Source organism: Vulpes vulpes, chromosome 16, assembly GCF_048418805.1.
Source record: "Vulpes vulpes isolate BD-2025 chromosome 16, VulVul3, whole genome shotgun sequence".
NCBI classification, from domain to species: Eukaryota; Metazoa; Chordata; class Mammalia; order Carnivora; family Canidae; genus Vulpes; species Vulpes vulpes.
Genome location: NC_132795.1, coordinates 80,126,796 through 80,142,467, shown reverse-complemented (window position 1 = coordinate 80,142,467; position 15,672 = coordinate 80,126,796). Strand labels below are relative to the sequence as shown.

The window sequence follows — 15,672 nt, the reverse complement described above, 5'->3', positions numbered from 1 at the left end:
CATCTAAAAACAGACTCCTAATCTTTTCTGGAAGTATGTATAGCTTTTCAGAACCCTTTTGTGTTTCTTCTCCCAAAACTCAAAACTCAGGTAAATAAGAAGACTTCAGAAGAAGCAAGTATCTTTGCTTTTACTTTCATATTATTTTGGACAAATGTTGGGTTCATAGCACTGCTTTTCCTTAATTTTCTTCCAACTATATTACTTTCTCGTATTGAAAACTGACACTTTTATTTCTGAAGAGAAATTACACATCAAGGGTGAAGATTTATGAAAATGAGAGGAGAAAAACTATGTATGAGCAAAGTTCATATAGCTTTTCTCTACTGACCAATAGTCATAAAAATATGATTACAATTTTATTTCTCTTTGTTCTCTGAGTCCCACCATGAAATTTAACTACAAGTCAAGGATTTGAGTTTTATTACTGCTTGCTGCTTACCTTGATATTTTGAAATTACTCTTGTTTCCTTGAAATCTACTGGTTCATATAAAATTAATATTCTATAGGGTGACCAAACATTATTGGTTAGGTAAGAAAATGAAACTATCTAGGATTCGATCAAAATGAAGTCGCAGTCTAAGTCTGAATGAGCAGATTTTTCCTTTTTATTCTTCAGCCCTGGAGTCTTGTTTGAAATATCCATTACATTTAGCACTTTATACCTAAATGGTCATTCCAGTTAGAGCCTGCGCCTAGAAATTGATTCTGGCTATAGGAAGCCTACCTCTTGTCAAAAATGCTGAATCCTGAAACTAATCTAGTGTTATGTATTAATTACAGCCCAATTAAAAAAATTACAGCCCAATTAATAATTAATTAAAAATAGTGAATCCTTTCACAATTGAAAGAAAAATAAACCCAACTTTTATATACTGTTTCGCTACTTGGAAATTACTTCAACAGAGATGAGTGTGTTTGTCGCTGGTGACATTTTCAGTGGAAGTACGAACATACTTAACCCACATAAAATCAACTAGAGGAAAAATAAAATAAAAGGAAAATCTCCTTCTAGATGTATTAGGGTGAAGGAAATATGAGGCTAAGTTTTGTTTTACCTATTCGATCAGAAGTTCTATTATCATAAACCTAGTTTATATGCTCAGTAGATTACTATAGTTATTTTTTTTAAACTGAAATTCTTCTTGGACCCTTTCAATAATTCTAAAACAAATAGGTCTTTTTTAAGTGGGTCATTACTACTTTATCTCCGATTTAGGAAACTTGAAAATGAAAATAGCTTCTCCCAAATATTCACCTTTGGCTTGATTTGAAAATTTGGGTACACTCCACTTGTTTTTGTTTGTTTGTTTGTTTTTAAGATTTATTAATTTATTTTTAGAAAGATCATGTGTGTGGGGAGGAGCAGAGGGAGAGTGATAGAGAAACCCTAGCCAACTCCTTGCTGAGGTTGGAACCCAAGGTGGGACTCCATGCCATGATACTTGAGCCAAAAACCAAGAGTCAGTTACTTAACCAACTGTGCCACCCAAGGGCCTGACATTCCACTTGCTTTTAATCTTGTCCATGTAAACCTGCTTTCTTTGACCATGCTCAGAAGCACTATATAATGTTTCTACATCTCAGTATATTTGGTATTAGATCCCAACCCTTTCCAAAGGAAATAAAAGGTCATTGGAAATTATATTTATCTTTGACCTTTCTCAATCAAATTTGTTGTTTTATGTCCTTTATGTTACACACTAAGTTTAGATATACACCAAACTATGGCCAGGGTTAAAAATGAACATAATCATACCAAATTACTGGTTGTTTTGTAAATAACATATCATTATGAATTTATAAAGACATAAAATGCATTTTGAGCAATTTCTTAATATACCTCAATAATGCATTTCCTACGAAACTAGTTAATGAAAATCATGAGGTGGGGGCAAAATGTAGTCTTATTCCTGGTCAACCTAAACAATCTGAACTATTTTATACTGAGTAGTAAAAGAGGTTTGGGACTCATCTGTTAAAAGACATCATCATCATAGTACTCTATTTGGATGTTTCTTTGGTTGATAGTATATTTATACATAATTTCATCACAAGAGAAGCCATTATTTTTTTTATTCTAGTAGAACAACAAAGAATTTGGAAACTAAACATACATTGAACTGAAGTGAGTGCCATCTGATTTCCCATCCGTTACTTCAACAAAGGCTAAAGTCTGTCCTTTGATTTCAAAATCAAATCTCTCTGTTAAAAAAAAAAAATCTCTGAACTAGAAGGCATCTGATATTCATGGGTGATGGGATTATATGGTATCATCCTTGTGGCTATGTTTTTTAAAATTATCATATCTTCTTATACCTGTCTCGGCTGCCTACTCCATTTTTTCTTTGTTGTTGTTGTTAGGGCCTCTTTGTTTTTCATTGGAAATGTGGTGTTTATGTTGTTTTAGCTGAGTCTCATCAAGGATCTTTAAAAGCTATTGTTGACTTAAATCATGTTATATCAATTACATTAATTGCTCTATGTGCCAAAGATACGAGAGCAAATTATATGTCTCTGTGTATATATTTGTACATGTTTTTATGTGCTCTTTTTCTAAGCTATTCAAAAAGAATATACAAACTGTCAATTCTCTCTACCAGTCTTCTTTAAGACTTTATATGTCCCCTACTAATAGTAACTATGATTACTTATTTTGTGGCATGAGGCAGTTATTGTGAAACAAGTAATGAGCTGACTTTATGGATGTTCAAGTCAGTGACAATCACTAAAGGGATAAATGTTTCCTTTGGAAAGTCAAAGGGAAGCTCAGCTACTTGTGATCTATTCTCTGGGCGTAATTTTCTTCTGAATGTTGTTAGGCTATAAGATGAGATTATGGGCCCGTGAAAGCTATCAGAATTAAAAACAAGATTTCCTTCACTACCTCAAACTACATATATTTCATAGGAGGTTATATGATAGGTATTGTACCAGCATTGAGAATGCAATAATCAACAGCACACACAGCATCTTCTAGAACTTCAGAGTTCCAAGGGGAAAACATTAATTGAATATGCAATTACAAGATCAGTGCTTGTATGCCAAAGGGCATGTATCAGGTGCTAGGCAAACATGCAGTCAAATGTCCTAATCTAACTTGGGGACAGCAGGAAGGAACCCCCTCACCCCACCCCCCCTCCCCGAGGAAATAATGATTCTGCCAAGAAGGCTCAAATAGTGAGTCACATTTAGCTGAGGAAAAATGGAAATGGGATAAGGGTGAGGAAGAGTATTTCAAATAAAAGAAGCTACAAGTGCAAAAGTCCAGAGAAATAAGCCTTAGAAGAGTTGAAAGAAGTCTCCTGGCGATGGACAGATTACAGCAGGGCAGTGGCAAGTGTGAGATGAGGAACAAGAGGTAGGAAAGGCTCAGATTATGGAAGTGCTCATAAATCTCATCAGGGGCTTGAGATTTTATACTAAGGCAATGAGAAGGGTTATAATAGACAAATGGCATAGTTAGATATTGACTGGTATGTGGAGAATGGATGCAATTGATTGGAGAGATGACACAAAAGTCTGTTAATATGCTGTAGTAGTAATTGTGCAAGAGGTGATATGGATCCTAAATTTGGGTGATGTCGGAGGAAATAATCATTTCTGATGATGGGAATACTCTAGCATGAAAAACTGCATAAGGAAACACCTAATTTTAAAGTCATCAGGAGAGTTATAACAGTGCAAATTGACATGAGTGTTGGTGGAAAAAGAAGTTAATAGAGCAAAGGGTATGTGTCTTTGAAAAAACATTTCATGTTTGCCTATCAAAGCCTGCACATGAACATGTTTATCACGTAAATCAAATATAAGCGAAAACTACATATTCATCATTCATCACACTGCCTTAAGATAACCAATATCATATCTTAGTGTGTTTTTCCAAATATAACTTGTATGCAAGCACAAAGAAGAGAACATAAATTGTGCACTCTTTTACAACAAAGATAGACTTGAAATTTAAGCTGTTTGTATCCTTGGGGTTTTTTTTAGATTATCAGTATACTAAAACTATCCCTGGTTGACACACAACGTTATGCTAGTTTCAAGAATACAACATATTTACATTTTAAATTAAGTACTAATGCATGAAATATTATTGGTCAAATTGATATTCAAAGGACAAATTGATAAGATCTAAGTGACAGTTCTTGTCTACTTCTCTAAAAGTGTGTGACCAAAATAATGATAGCTTTATTGTGGGAAGTATAATAAAATAGTATAAGAATACTACAGTAGCTATTAGTATTTTTTATACTAAGCTTATTTTACACTAAAATATTAGTATTTTTATACTAAAAAAAAGTATAAGAAAGCACTCACAAATTATTCTGAGAAAAATTTATATCCATTATCTTTTTGAGCAAAATGTTCCAGTCTTTTCTCGTCAGCAGTACTACCTTCCAGTATTTCCTTCTCTGAGTTCTCCTCTGAGCTTTTGCCAAAATGTTTTAGCTCAAATTCCATGTTAGTTAATTTTCACAGAATAGAAAAACTTCTTGCAATATATACAATTGAGCACTGAGATGGCAGCCTAGATTCCTCCTAAGTGCTTTCTAGACCAAGTGTACATTCATCTATTTGCAAGCATTATTCAAGGTCAGTTTAAACTGTGTTTCTATCAGATAATGTTTTGTTCAAAGAAGCAAGGCTCCCACTTAGTTTGAATCTCTGAGTAGGAACGGAACCACTGTTTGTGGATTGTATTTGTTCCTTGTACTGTCATGCCTTCTTTAGAATGGTCTAATAAAAGCAGATATTTGAGGATAAAAGAGCATACATATAATTTTTTTTCAAATCTTATACACTTCAACACATTAAGCTTTAAGTGAAACTGGAGGACACTCAAACAAAGTCACTTTTGTCAAAGCCTTTTCCTGTAATAACATATTTGGATGATACAAGATGTATTCCCTTGTGATGTCCAAGTTATTGATAAACCAATTTGTGTGGAATATACAAGAACTATTCAGACTTTGTGGTTTCCTTAAATGAGATGAATAAGAATTTCTATTTTTTGAATAGGACATAAAGTATTCTAGGCTTATTTTAGATGCTTCAGTGTGCCAAAGATGGTATTAAGTTTGGTGTTCATAAATTACTAATCTGGAATAAGAGGTTGAATGTATTTTGAAAACTTAAACCTGTTTCACCTGAACATGTTTAACTAGTTAATAAGAAACATCAAAAAGACAAAACCCTGAGATCAATGGTCATTTTTTTGTAAAGCTATTATATGCTGTTTAAATTGGTTGTTCGGGTCTGTCTATAACATAAGTTTAATAACCTAGCTCAAATGCAGATTTCTAATTTTCAATTAACATAGGAATAATTTTGTTTGCTAAAATAAAATAAATGAATGAATGACAAGTCTGAAACATGAAATGTTCTAGGTAGAACTTTTTAAAATTCCAAATTTCAAAAAATCATGTGGCAACTGTATAGCTCAAGCTTTAAGTATTAACTTTTAACCTTTGACCTTACAGATTTTAACCAATGAAATGTCTCTTTAAACTTTAAAGGAAACAATGATAACGAGCGCCTGGCGATTGCTAGACAGCGAATTCCATATCGACTTGGTCGAGTAGTTGATGAATGGCTACTCGACAAAGGTAAAAAACATTGATTAAAACTTCAAATAAAAAAATAATTTGAACATAACCAAGTAGTACTTCATTGTAACACTAATAAACATAAAAAATAAATTTTCCGTAAAACTAAATTAAAAACAAATTTAAAACAGTAAAATGTAGATAGTAATATTTGCATACCTTGTATAATAATTTCTATACATTTTTAGACGTACCAGCTGTTTAATAATCTTACCCTGTTAACTTAAGGTTAAAGGGACTGTTAAATATAATCCACTAACTCAATCTATGAAGGTACTCACAGCAAGCATTAACCCAAAATGATAAATCATTCATAGATTATATTACATGTTCCAGCCTCTAAATTATTAACTAAAATATATGTAGTTCTGATATCTTTATTATGGTCCTGAAAACAAAACAAAACAAAACAAAACAAAACTCTTGGTTTAAACTCTAGGCATCTTAAATAGTGGGCAATATGGATTGCCAGTCAAAATGAAGTCCCTTTAACGTTTGCAACCTTCTAAGAGCATTTGAGAACAAGCCCTAATTAAAACTGAACTTAAAGTTGTGTGCATGCTTTTTATGAGCAGAGAGCAATCTGCTAAAACTGGATACTCAATTTGATGATATTGGTACTGTTGCTGAGGATTGCTGTTTGATGGAAATGTGCCATAATTTCTCCATCGGTTTGTGTATCATTCCTGAAGCCGCTTTTTACATCTGAAGCTATTTTTTTTTCATTTTGTTTTGTTTTAATAGACTTGCTGAAAGCCAATCAGAAAAATATTTTTGGATTTTTTTTGTCTCTGACATGCTCAGTGTAAACCATGCATTTCTTTTCAGTGTGATTGCCGGAAAAATAGAATAATTCAAATAACAATGGACTATGCCTTCAAAAAATAAACGTTTTTAAAGAATAGCATATAGATACATGTGGCCATTACGTGAACTATGAAATTTTTATCATAAATTTAAAATTAGATTTAGCTGCTCTAGATTAGTTTCTGCCAGTGGTAATTGTAGAATGACAAATACTTGAAATGTTAGATATCTCACATTTTTTAAATTCAACAATTCAGATTTAGGAGACCAACAGTATAAGATCGTGAGGTAAAAGGGAAAAGGGATCCACTAAAAACTGATTTATAATACGTATCTTTGATTGGTCTTTTAGCAAAAGCACTACATTTACAATAATTTGAGAATTTACAAGTATTTGCCAATGATTATGCATTTCATGGACACCTCATTTATAAGCAATGAATTATGAGTCAAATGCCTCTCTTATAGTTTATTGCTCTCATTATCCACCCCATGAAAGATCTGTTTTATCATCCTTTGTAGAATGTAGAGTTCACAATCAACATTTTTGCATGTATGTAATATTATTTTTACAGGGCGTCAGCTCACAATCTTCAATAGCCAAGCAACCATAATAATTGGCGGGAAAGAGCAGGGCCAGCCCTTCCAGGGCCAGCTCTCTGGGCTTTACTACAATGGCTTGAAAGTTCTGAATATGGCAGCCGAAAATGATGCCAACATCATCATAGTGGGAAATGTGAGACTTGTTGGTGAAGTGCCTTCCTCAATGACAACTGAGTCGACAGCCACTGCCATGCAGTCAGAGATGTCCACATCAATTATGGAGACCACCACAACCCTAGCTACTAGCACAGCCAGAAGAGGAAAGCCCCCTACAAAAGAACCCATTAGCCAGGTGAGTATGTGGCTTTCATTCCTTTGTTTTGGAACTGTGGTTGTGAAAGTGGGCGTTTCCGCATATGTGTCTTTTCCAAAATGGGATTGTTTCTGATCTCAGGGACTGTGGCTTTCTTTGAGTCTTGCTTAGTAGCAGTTTGAATGTGAAATGTGTGTACACTGCTGATTTGAGATTTGCTGCTTTGTATTGGGTGTTAGCTGCTACTTGGTAGTCTTGATGAATAACCTTAGTCTAGCCCAAGCCGAGGGGACTGCCGCTAATTACACAGGGTTTTCACTTTTTAAGTTAAATAAACAAGTAACTTAGTGAAGTATTTGGAAGGCCTTATTTGTTCAGGCTCCGCACATCATCAAAATAAGACAAAACGAATTTGAAGAAAAATTGCATACAAATTTCTACTGTATTTTGAGGCCCTCAGAATTTTGAGTTGATAGGTACGTGGTTCTCATGGTGAATGATAGGGCTATTGTTTACTGTTGTTGAGGGGGAAAGTTTTTATTCTACACTTCAAGTTTCTTGTGGTTGGTCTAAGAATGAAATTGATATGAGGCAGATTAACAGGAGGGAAAAAAAATTTTGATACATGTACACAGTCTCAATCATGAAAATGAGGCTCTAAGAAATGACCAAGACAGTGAGCCTTTATACTTTTTTTTTAGACAAAAAACATATCTGTAAGAGATTTACAGAGCAAGAAGACTTAGGTTTGGAAGCTTCAATTACTACGGAATTCTAAATAGGATTTGGGCTGGGGTAATAAAATAGTAAATGTAACAAGGTTTGTTTATAGAGCCTTCTTGGCTCTGCATTTCCAATGTCTGGTGACATGGATGTCCTTTTACCTCATGGTACAAGGAAGAACCTTTAATATGGGAGATTTATTTTCTGCTTTATGAAGGCAAAAGGGCATCATGGTGTTCTTGATCTGGCTGTTCCTTGGTAACTTAATTCAAAATAATCACTCTACCTGCCCTTGCTCTATAAGAAAAACGTACCATTAGTTTATCTGAAGATAAAGATCCAAAATATGATCCTTAAAAACTGTCTTGTGCTAACATGTTTTGTATTATATGTGATTAACTGCCCTCACCGAGAATTCACTTCAGTGGGTTTATGTTTTACATCTAAAATTCTTGAAAAATATAATTTTTAAATCCCAAACTTTTATAACTTAGAATCATATTAATTCAGTCAAGGTATACTTAGTAATTGCCTGGTGTGTATCAGGCCCTGGCATTGCATCAGTAAAGAATAAGGGTGAAAAATACCCTCTCTGCCTCAGAGAATGCTATTAGAATGCTGATATGCTGTTAAATGCTACTAGATCCCTAAAGACATTTATAGCCTTTGTATATATTCTGTTCTGTTGTCTTTCAGAATTGTGTGCTCTCCTTGGTCTAGATTGATTGTTTCCTTTTGTTTTTAATAGTGAATGAATGTACCTAGTAGATGCCATATAAAGCTTTTCCAAATACATGATCCTAACTTTTCTAGAAAACTGCCTTCTAAAGAAACAAGAATGACAACAATTATTTTTACATTTCTTTTATTTCAAGTGTTTGAAACAGACTTAACTGTCAAATTCGGAAAGAGTAGAATAAGGTGAATTTGTTCCTATCAGTACTGTGTCTACTAATTAACATATGTTTACCAGAGAAAGAAGAAAACAGATTCTGATTCTTACTTTCAATATTAAGGAGTGGGAAGAACAGAATAGAAAGGGAGAAAAAATATCTTAGGAGAAGAGAGATGATGAAAACTATACAGAGATGATCTATAAATTCATAAATGTAGTATTATATACTATGTGCCTATATGCTCTATTCTCTTTTCCTTCCTCCTTACTTCCTTTCTCTCTTTCTTTTCCTTCCTTCCTTCCTTCCTTCCTTCCTTCCTTCCTTCCTTCCTTCCTTCCTTCTTTCCTTTCTTTCTTTCTCTCTCTCTCTCTCTCTATCCGCCACCCTCTTTATTTTTGATTTGCATTTGGCCACAAAGTAAAATGAGCTGTCTCACCAGGTGTTCATTAATAATATATTTATTGATCATTCTATCTGTGCCATACACTGTCCTAGGCACTGGACAATGAACAATGAACAAATACCCTTGTCCTTATGCGATATACATTTTAGTGGGTATGTGTGCTCATAGTATAATCTTTCTGTTGAATTTCTCTATCTTGTTTTGGCTTCTAAGATGGTTAATAATAACAATTAGTCCCTTGGATAAAGACTTGTGAATTTAAAACTTTAGACAGATTTAGGCATATCTGTCAACTCCATTTGATAGTCTTCACTACTATACCATTAATGATTTATTATCATGGCTGTTGGTTTATTGTTTATTTAAGCTGAATTTGATATAAGAAAATGAAAAATAAAGTGATTGATAAACTATTTCTTTTATATGAGATAAGTCATAAGAGGACATTGTAGGATAGTCAAAATTAGAAATGTTCCCGGAAATAATATTTGAAATAATCAGAGATTTTTCTTAGTAGCCTTATTTCATCTTATTGTTATTATAATTGTCTAAGCTCCTAGGTAAACCAAATGTATGCCAAAATAAAGAAAGACTTAACAATTTTTCCTAGAATATATTTTATCAGTTAGTAACTGGTACATGTTAAGAAATTCTGTTTTTTGAGAAAACGTGCAAAATAGCTATTGCATTTGCAAGCTCAGTACCTAGAAATGAAAAAATAAAGTTATGGATTTTATAGTATTAATTAATACAAAAGGAAAACAGTTAACTACCCATTAATTTCCAATGAAAAGAGTCTCTTTTATTATAAGCTATTACATGTTTAAAGACAGCAGTGGTTTATGAAAGTAAATGATCTAATCAATTAGTGATTATTTGGTTCATTTGAGAAGATATTGACTTAAATAAAAGATTACTGGGTTCATTAAAAAATAGATATTTTTAATCTTTAGATTTTAACAGACAAATAACAGCAATTAAATAATTTGGATTAATATGCCACAAATAGTCCATTGTGGCAACAGTATTTTCAGGTTGGACCAACAGGTTTTAAAATTATATTTTATAATGATATGTATGTGTATTCAGGTAATAAAGCGTGCATATATGGAAAAAACTACTAAGGAAGAAAGCAAGTTATTTATTTTTGAGTAACAGAGTAATTTGTTGCAAATTCTCTTTACCTCACAATTGATTTTTAAATTGCCCTTCAACTATGAAGAGATCACTGATATTCCTAGGATTTAAACTGTTAGAATTGTCAGTTTTAGAAGTTTAAATAAGAGAGTGATTTGCTATGCTAATTCCAGGACAGAAACCTTTGACCCATTTTTGCAAATTAGATGAAGCATCTTCCTTTAAACCCAGTCTCTATGGCTGTATCTGCCTGCTTTTATCAACTGCCTTACTCAATTGTATATGAAGAAGGGTCATTTTATTTTTCAAAAGCCATACTGGACTGTTTTCTCAATCAAAGTATATTTTCCTCAGTGATAACACTGAGCCACTTAAGCTACAATGACAATATACCTTGGGGTGATTGCATGTTTTAGAACTATGGAAACAGATTTTTGATCAAGCAAAATTATATTGGATTCATTTCAGATAGATGAGATCAGGTTTGTTCAGCCATCCTGAATGCAGGGCAAGTGACAGGCAAGAAATGTATTTTCGTCTGTTACAGGGTCAGACAATTTTTATAAAAGAATATTCATTAAAATGTCCCATAGAATTCTGTTTACTTTCCTACTTAAAAGTAAATATGCTTTTTTAAAAATGTTTTTCTTCTGACTGATGATCAAATTTGAGACTGATGTTTACTTTAGAAGACATTGGGACACCCGGTTGTCTCAGCGGTTGAGCACCTTCTTTGGGCCCAGGTCGTGATCCTGGAGTCCTGGGATCAAGTCCCACCTTGGGCTCCCTGTATGGAGCCTGCTTCTCCCTCTGCCTGTGTCTCTGCCTCTGTCTCTCCATGTCTCTCATGAATAAATAAATAAATTCTTTTAAAAAAATAGAAAGACTTGATTTATATATGAAATAAGGAAATTTACCAACTCTCCTGATTAAATGGCGTTTTAAAATGTGAATATAACAATATTAATGATACTTTTAAAATTATACTTTTTATGTGCATTACTTAAATTTCTTAAAATTTGTTTTACTTAGAATATTTAATATCTAAATGTTTCCACAAGACCTGCTCATCTTAAAGAGAAACTTTCCAAACCAGGAAAATGTACATTAAAATGCACACTACTGTTTAAGATCTTAAAAAAGAGAGAGTGAGAAGCTTTCTCTAAGGCTGTTCTCAGAAAGCAAATATTTGCAAATAATTGCTAGTAAAATTTCTCGGGATACCAAGAGCTTCTTGGGATGAGGGACAGTAGTGCCATGCAAGATTTCCAGCTTCTAGGGGTTCCCTCTTCTGAATAATCTGCCAACGTCTTATAATGTAAATGTGGCTCTACACAAATGAGTAAAAGTAAACCAGCCTTGCAGAGGGCAACATTCACTTCCTTTGGTTGTAGTCTGTAAAGAAAGGAAAGTGCAGCTGTGCTGTTCCTTCTAAGATCAAAATTGTAACATTTATTCTGTTTTAATTTTTATATTGCCTTTTGCAATCTTTTGGTTCTTTTCTTCAAGACTATTTTAACAAGCTATATGCACACTGTAGAGCATCATATGGATCCACAGAAATGCCTTTTACTTACAGTATAGGAGAATGGAAAGAACATATAAATCATGAGACAAGGTTTCTACTTTATGCACAACCACCTACCTTGTTGTGTAGCTTGGATAGTTTGGTTACTATGGCTACACCTTGGCTTTACTACCTCTCTAAGTGGGTTAACTAAGAATCTCTTGAATTGCATTCTGCTCTAAAATTTGATTGATACTAGTGGTGATGCTCTTAATTATGTCTTCAGATGATTATTTCAAAGCATAGATTTCACTCTTGACTTTTACACAGGATGGCCATTCGTCTTGGTTGGCCCGTGTAGTTCTTGTGTACCCCTGGTGTACCAATGTAATTGTTAATAGTATCCCTTTTTGAGTTTCCAAAGCATTCCATTTTGGTCTACATATTACACTTTTCTCTGACAGCATACATAAAATATATCTTTGCAAAAAAAAAAATCACACTTCATAAGAATAATAAATGGTGAAGCCTTGTCCTTTGCATTCAGAGCAATAACTGACTCTGGTATCCTTACCTGGTTTTAAGAATCCATAGCCTTGTTCATCTTCTTTTTATCTTATTTCAAATATCTTGAGAAAAGAGAAAGACTAAGGCTTTGAGAGATTTTGTTTTTTGACTGGAGGGACTATAGTTTGCAACTCCTAGTAAGAAATTACAGAGTAGGGCAGAATTAGGACACATGAGTGAAATATATTGAAACAATTCAGAGTGGGCATAACAAACCCAAGAAAAGGAACTGTTGAGGATTTAAAAGCATTGATAGGTTGTGAGAGACCTATATATTTCACATATGCAGTGTCCTACTAAATAGCATCTGATTCCTATGGAATGTTGCAAAGAGAAGCCCAATTAGTGTTCAAGCAAGAAAAGAGTATTTGAATATATTGGATGCTGCTGTTGTTTCCTGGCAGCATTGGAAATGCCCATGAAAAATTAATACTGTTTGTTTGAAAAATGTAAGCAGAGTGTATACATATTTCCATGAAAAATATTTAAAACTAACAAAATACATTAACTTCAAAAGCAAAATTTTACTTTTTATTAAAAATATTAATTAACCTCAGCTGTGGCTTCATTGTAAAAAAAAATAACAGCATTACTTATAATTATGTGTGTTCCTGATAACCACTCTGCATTTTAAAAATACTGGTGACATGAATAATTAATTTTATTTTTGCTAGTCCAGTCATTCTGCTGAATTCACGTAAATTAATGTACATTTTTACAGCAGATTTCAGTGCCTATTGGAAAGAGAAACACTTGGGTGTAGATTTAAAAATACATACAAAGGCATATTCTCCTGAAATAATGGTGCCAGGTAAGAAAAGTGTAATTCGTTGTAATTTTAAATGTAGATAAGCAACTGCTGCTTGGATATTGTTCCTTCTGATTGTTGGTGAGCAAAAGTGCCAGGATATATATGTTTTAAGGAATTTATTTTAAGAAAAATCTTCTGCTTGGTGCATTTTCTTTAGGATCTGGAACTTTTACTAGGTAAAATGGTGTCCTATTAGTGGATGTAACCTTGGTTTTGAGACATCTTCAGACATAGCTCTTTCTAGATAAAGATATCCATCTACCCATCCATCCATCCATCCATCCATCTATCCATCTATTCACTTAACACATGTTTGCCCAGTATTTACTTATATTACCAGGCAATGTTCTACAGACTGGAAATACAGCATTGAACAAAATTAGACTTTTCTGCACAAAGCTTACGTTTTAGTTAAAGATGAACATAAGTGTTAGAACAAATATCATACATGGGACAATAGCACTTATACGAAAAAGGAAAAAGAGAAGGGATGTCTGTATTGGGGATGCGTGGGCATTAAATAGCAATCCTTTTTGAATATATATGCATAGATTATTAGTGATATAGGCACCAATTATAAGAGAACACTGGCATATTAAAAGTCAGACTTATTTTTAGATCAAGCAGGATCATACCTGTGTGGATAGTGCTAGTGGCAACTAGCTGCTGTTTTAGGAAATTAGAACAAAAGTGACACGAAGATTTATCTTTTCTTTTTTTTCTTTTTTTCTTTAATAAGGGATGCCCTCAGGCTCGGACTAAGGCCTAGTCCAGGTGGGTGCATTGTGGGGCTCCTAGGAAGGCAAGCAAAGTACAGTTGGAAAGCCCAGGGTTTGCAGTGTGGCTTCTGGTATATGGATGCAGTAAGTGCAGGCCCTCAGGGAGGAACAGGGAGAGGATAGGCTGGGATAGGCAGAGCATCCAATCCAGACAGCTTAGAGGATGATAGAATCAGGTCACAGGCACTGCTGCCAAGACCACTCTTTCCAGAGGGAGCTACATCTCTTGGGATCTTAGGACTTCTCTAGGCTGGCAGAGAAGTCCTGAGGTGAGAAAAACCTGGGTGCACCAGGCCCCAGATTTAGGAAGAGGTCTGGCTCAAGCCACCTATAAAGCAAACCCTCCTTTTGAACACCACTCCTTACCTCACTCAGAGTCACGAAGAGTCATCACCTCCAACTCAGGAGCCTGGCGATGTCCAAGAGAACAGGCTCTGACCCAAAGGTTCTGTAGGAGCATGACAATTCAAGGTCAGAACCAAAAAGGAATTGTGCCTACTTGCCATATGTGGTCCAATGGACACGAGACTAATAAACATCTTGTTAATTAAATCAGAAGTATAATCAGGGGCTCCTGTGTTGAGCATAGGACTCTTGGTTTGAGCTCTGGTGCTGCTCTCAGGGTCATGGGAACCACCTACATTGGGCTCTTCACACTGGCTCAGAGTCTGCTTGAGATTCTTTTTTCTCCATCCACTCCTCCCCCTGCTCAAGCTCGTGAATGCGTGCATGCACTCTCTCTCTCTAAACAAACAAATAAATAAATATTTTCTAAAAAGAAGTATAATCAAATTCTAGGGTATAAATATCTATGAGGAAGAGATGAAAATTCAGAAAGTATGGCTTGGTATTATATTCTATACGTGAGAAAGTTGAGAAACTACATAACTTACCCAAGGCTATGCAGCCAGTTATTTTTCAGGGTATTTTGAGGTGTCTGGTCTTCTGCCCTTAAATATGGCCTCCATTCAGAATCTTATTACTTCTTGTCTTCTCATATTCTTAACTAGCTCCATATGATCGCCACACAAGAGCCAGTTTGCTCTTTCAAAAACTTACATAGAGTCATCATATTACCTTCTTTAATACATTGAGCTATTTAGGATAAAAGGTAGCTTCCTTGGGATGACCATCAGGATCCATCCTTCACAGCCATCCTCCTTGTTGCCTTACTAGAAGGTTTATCTCCATTCTCCTCCTTACCCTTCCCTCACCTCACCTTCTGGTTAACTATTCACAGTAACCTCTAGAGGTCATGCATTTCACATCTCTGTGTCCTCTGGTTAGAAGATGGGGGAGAGACAAGTATCTCCCAAACTGAGAAGGCTCTTAAAGACTGAAAACCAGAGCAGGCCCACAGAGTTGTATTCAGGATAACTGACTAACAGGGGATCTGTTGGAGGATGAACCAGCTGCACAGTCGTTCTCCACAAACTCTGGACCTTTTATACTGCAAGGACAATTTTATAGTGCAAGGACATGCAGTAGGGCCTTGTAGTAAGATCACATAATTTGCATATACCTCAAAGGACTTGCATGTATCTAATTGACACCTTACATCTAATTAGATCTT

The 15,672-nt window shown here is 34.5% G+C and overlaps 1 protein-coding gene across 48 annotated transcripts in view; it reads left to right on the top strand.

The window, feature by feature from the left end:
* NRXN1 (neurexin 1) overlaps nucleotides 1-15,672 on the top strand; it is a 1,110,734-nt gene that overhangs the window by 974,572 nt on the left and 120,490 nt on the right. For 32 of the 48 annotated variants that reach the window (XM_072741157.1, XM_072741184.1, XM_072741183.1 and 29 more), the window contains 2 exons: nucleotides 5,524-5,613; nucleotides 6,996-7,315. In XM_072741157.1, the coding sequence (XP_072597258.1) occupies nucleotides 5,524-5,613; nucleotides 6,996-7,315 (410 nt within the window). The remainder of the gene's footprint in view (nucleotides 1-5,523; nucleotides 5,614-6,995; nucleotides 7,316-15,672) is intronic. The other 16 variants (XM_025992633.2, XM_025992632.2, XM_072741194.1 and 13 more) reach the window with 1 other exon arrangement.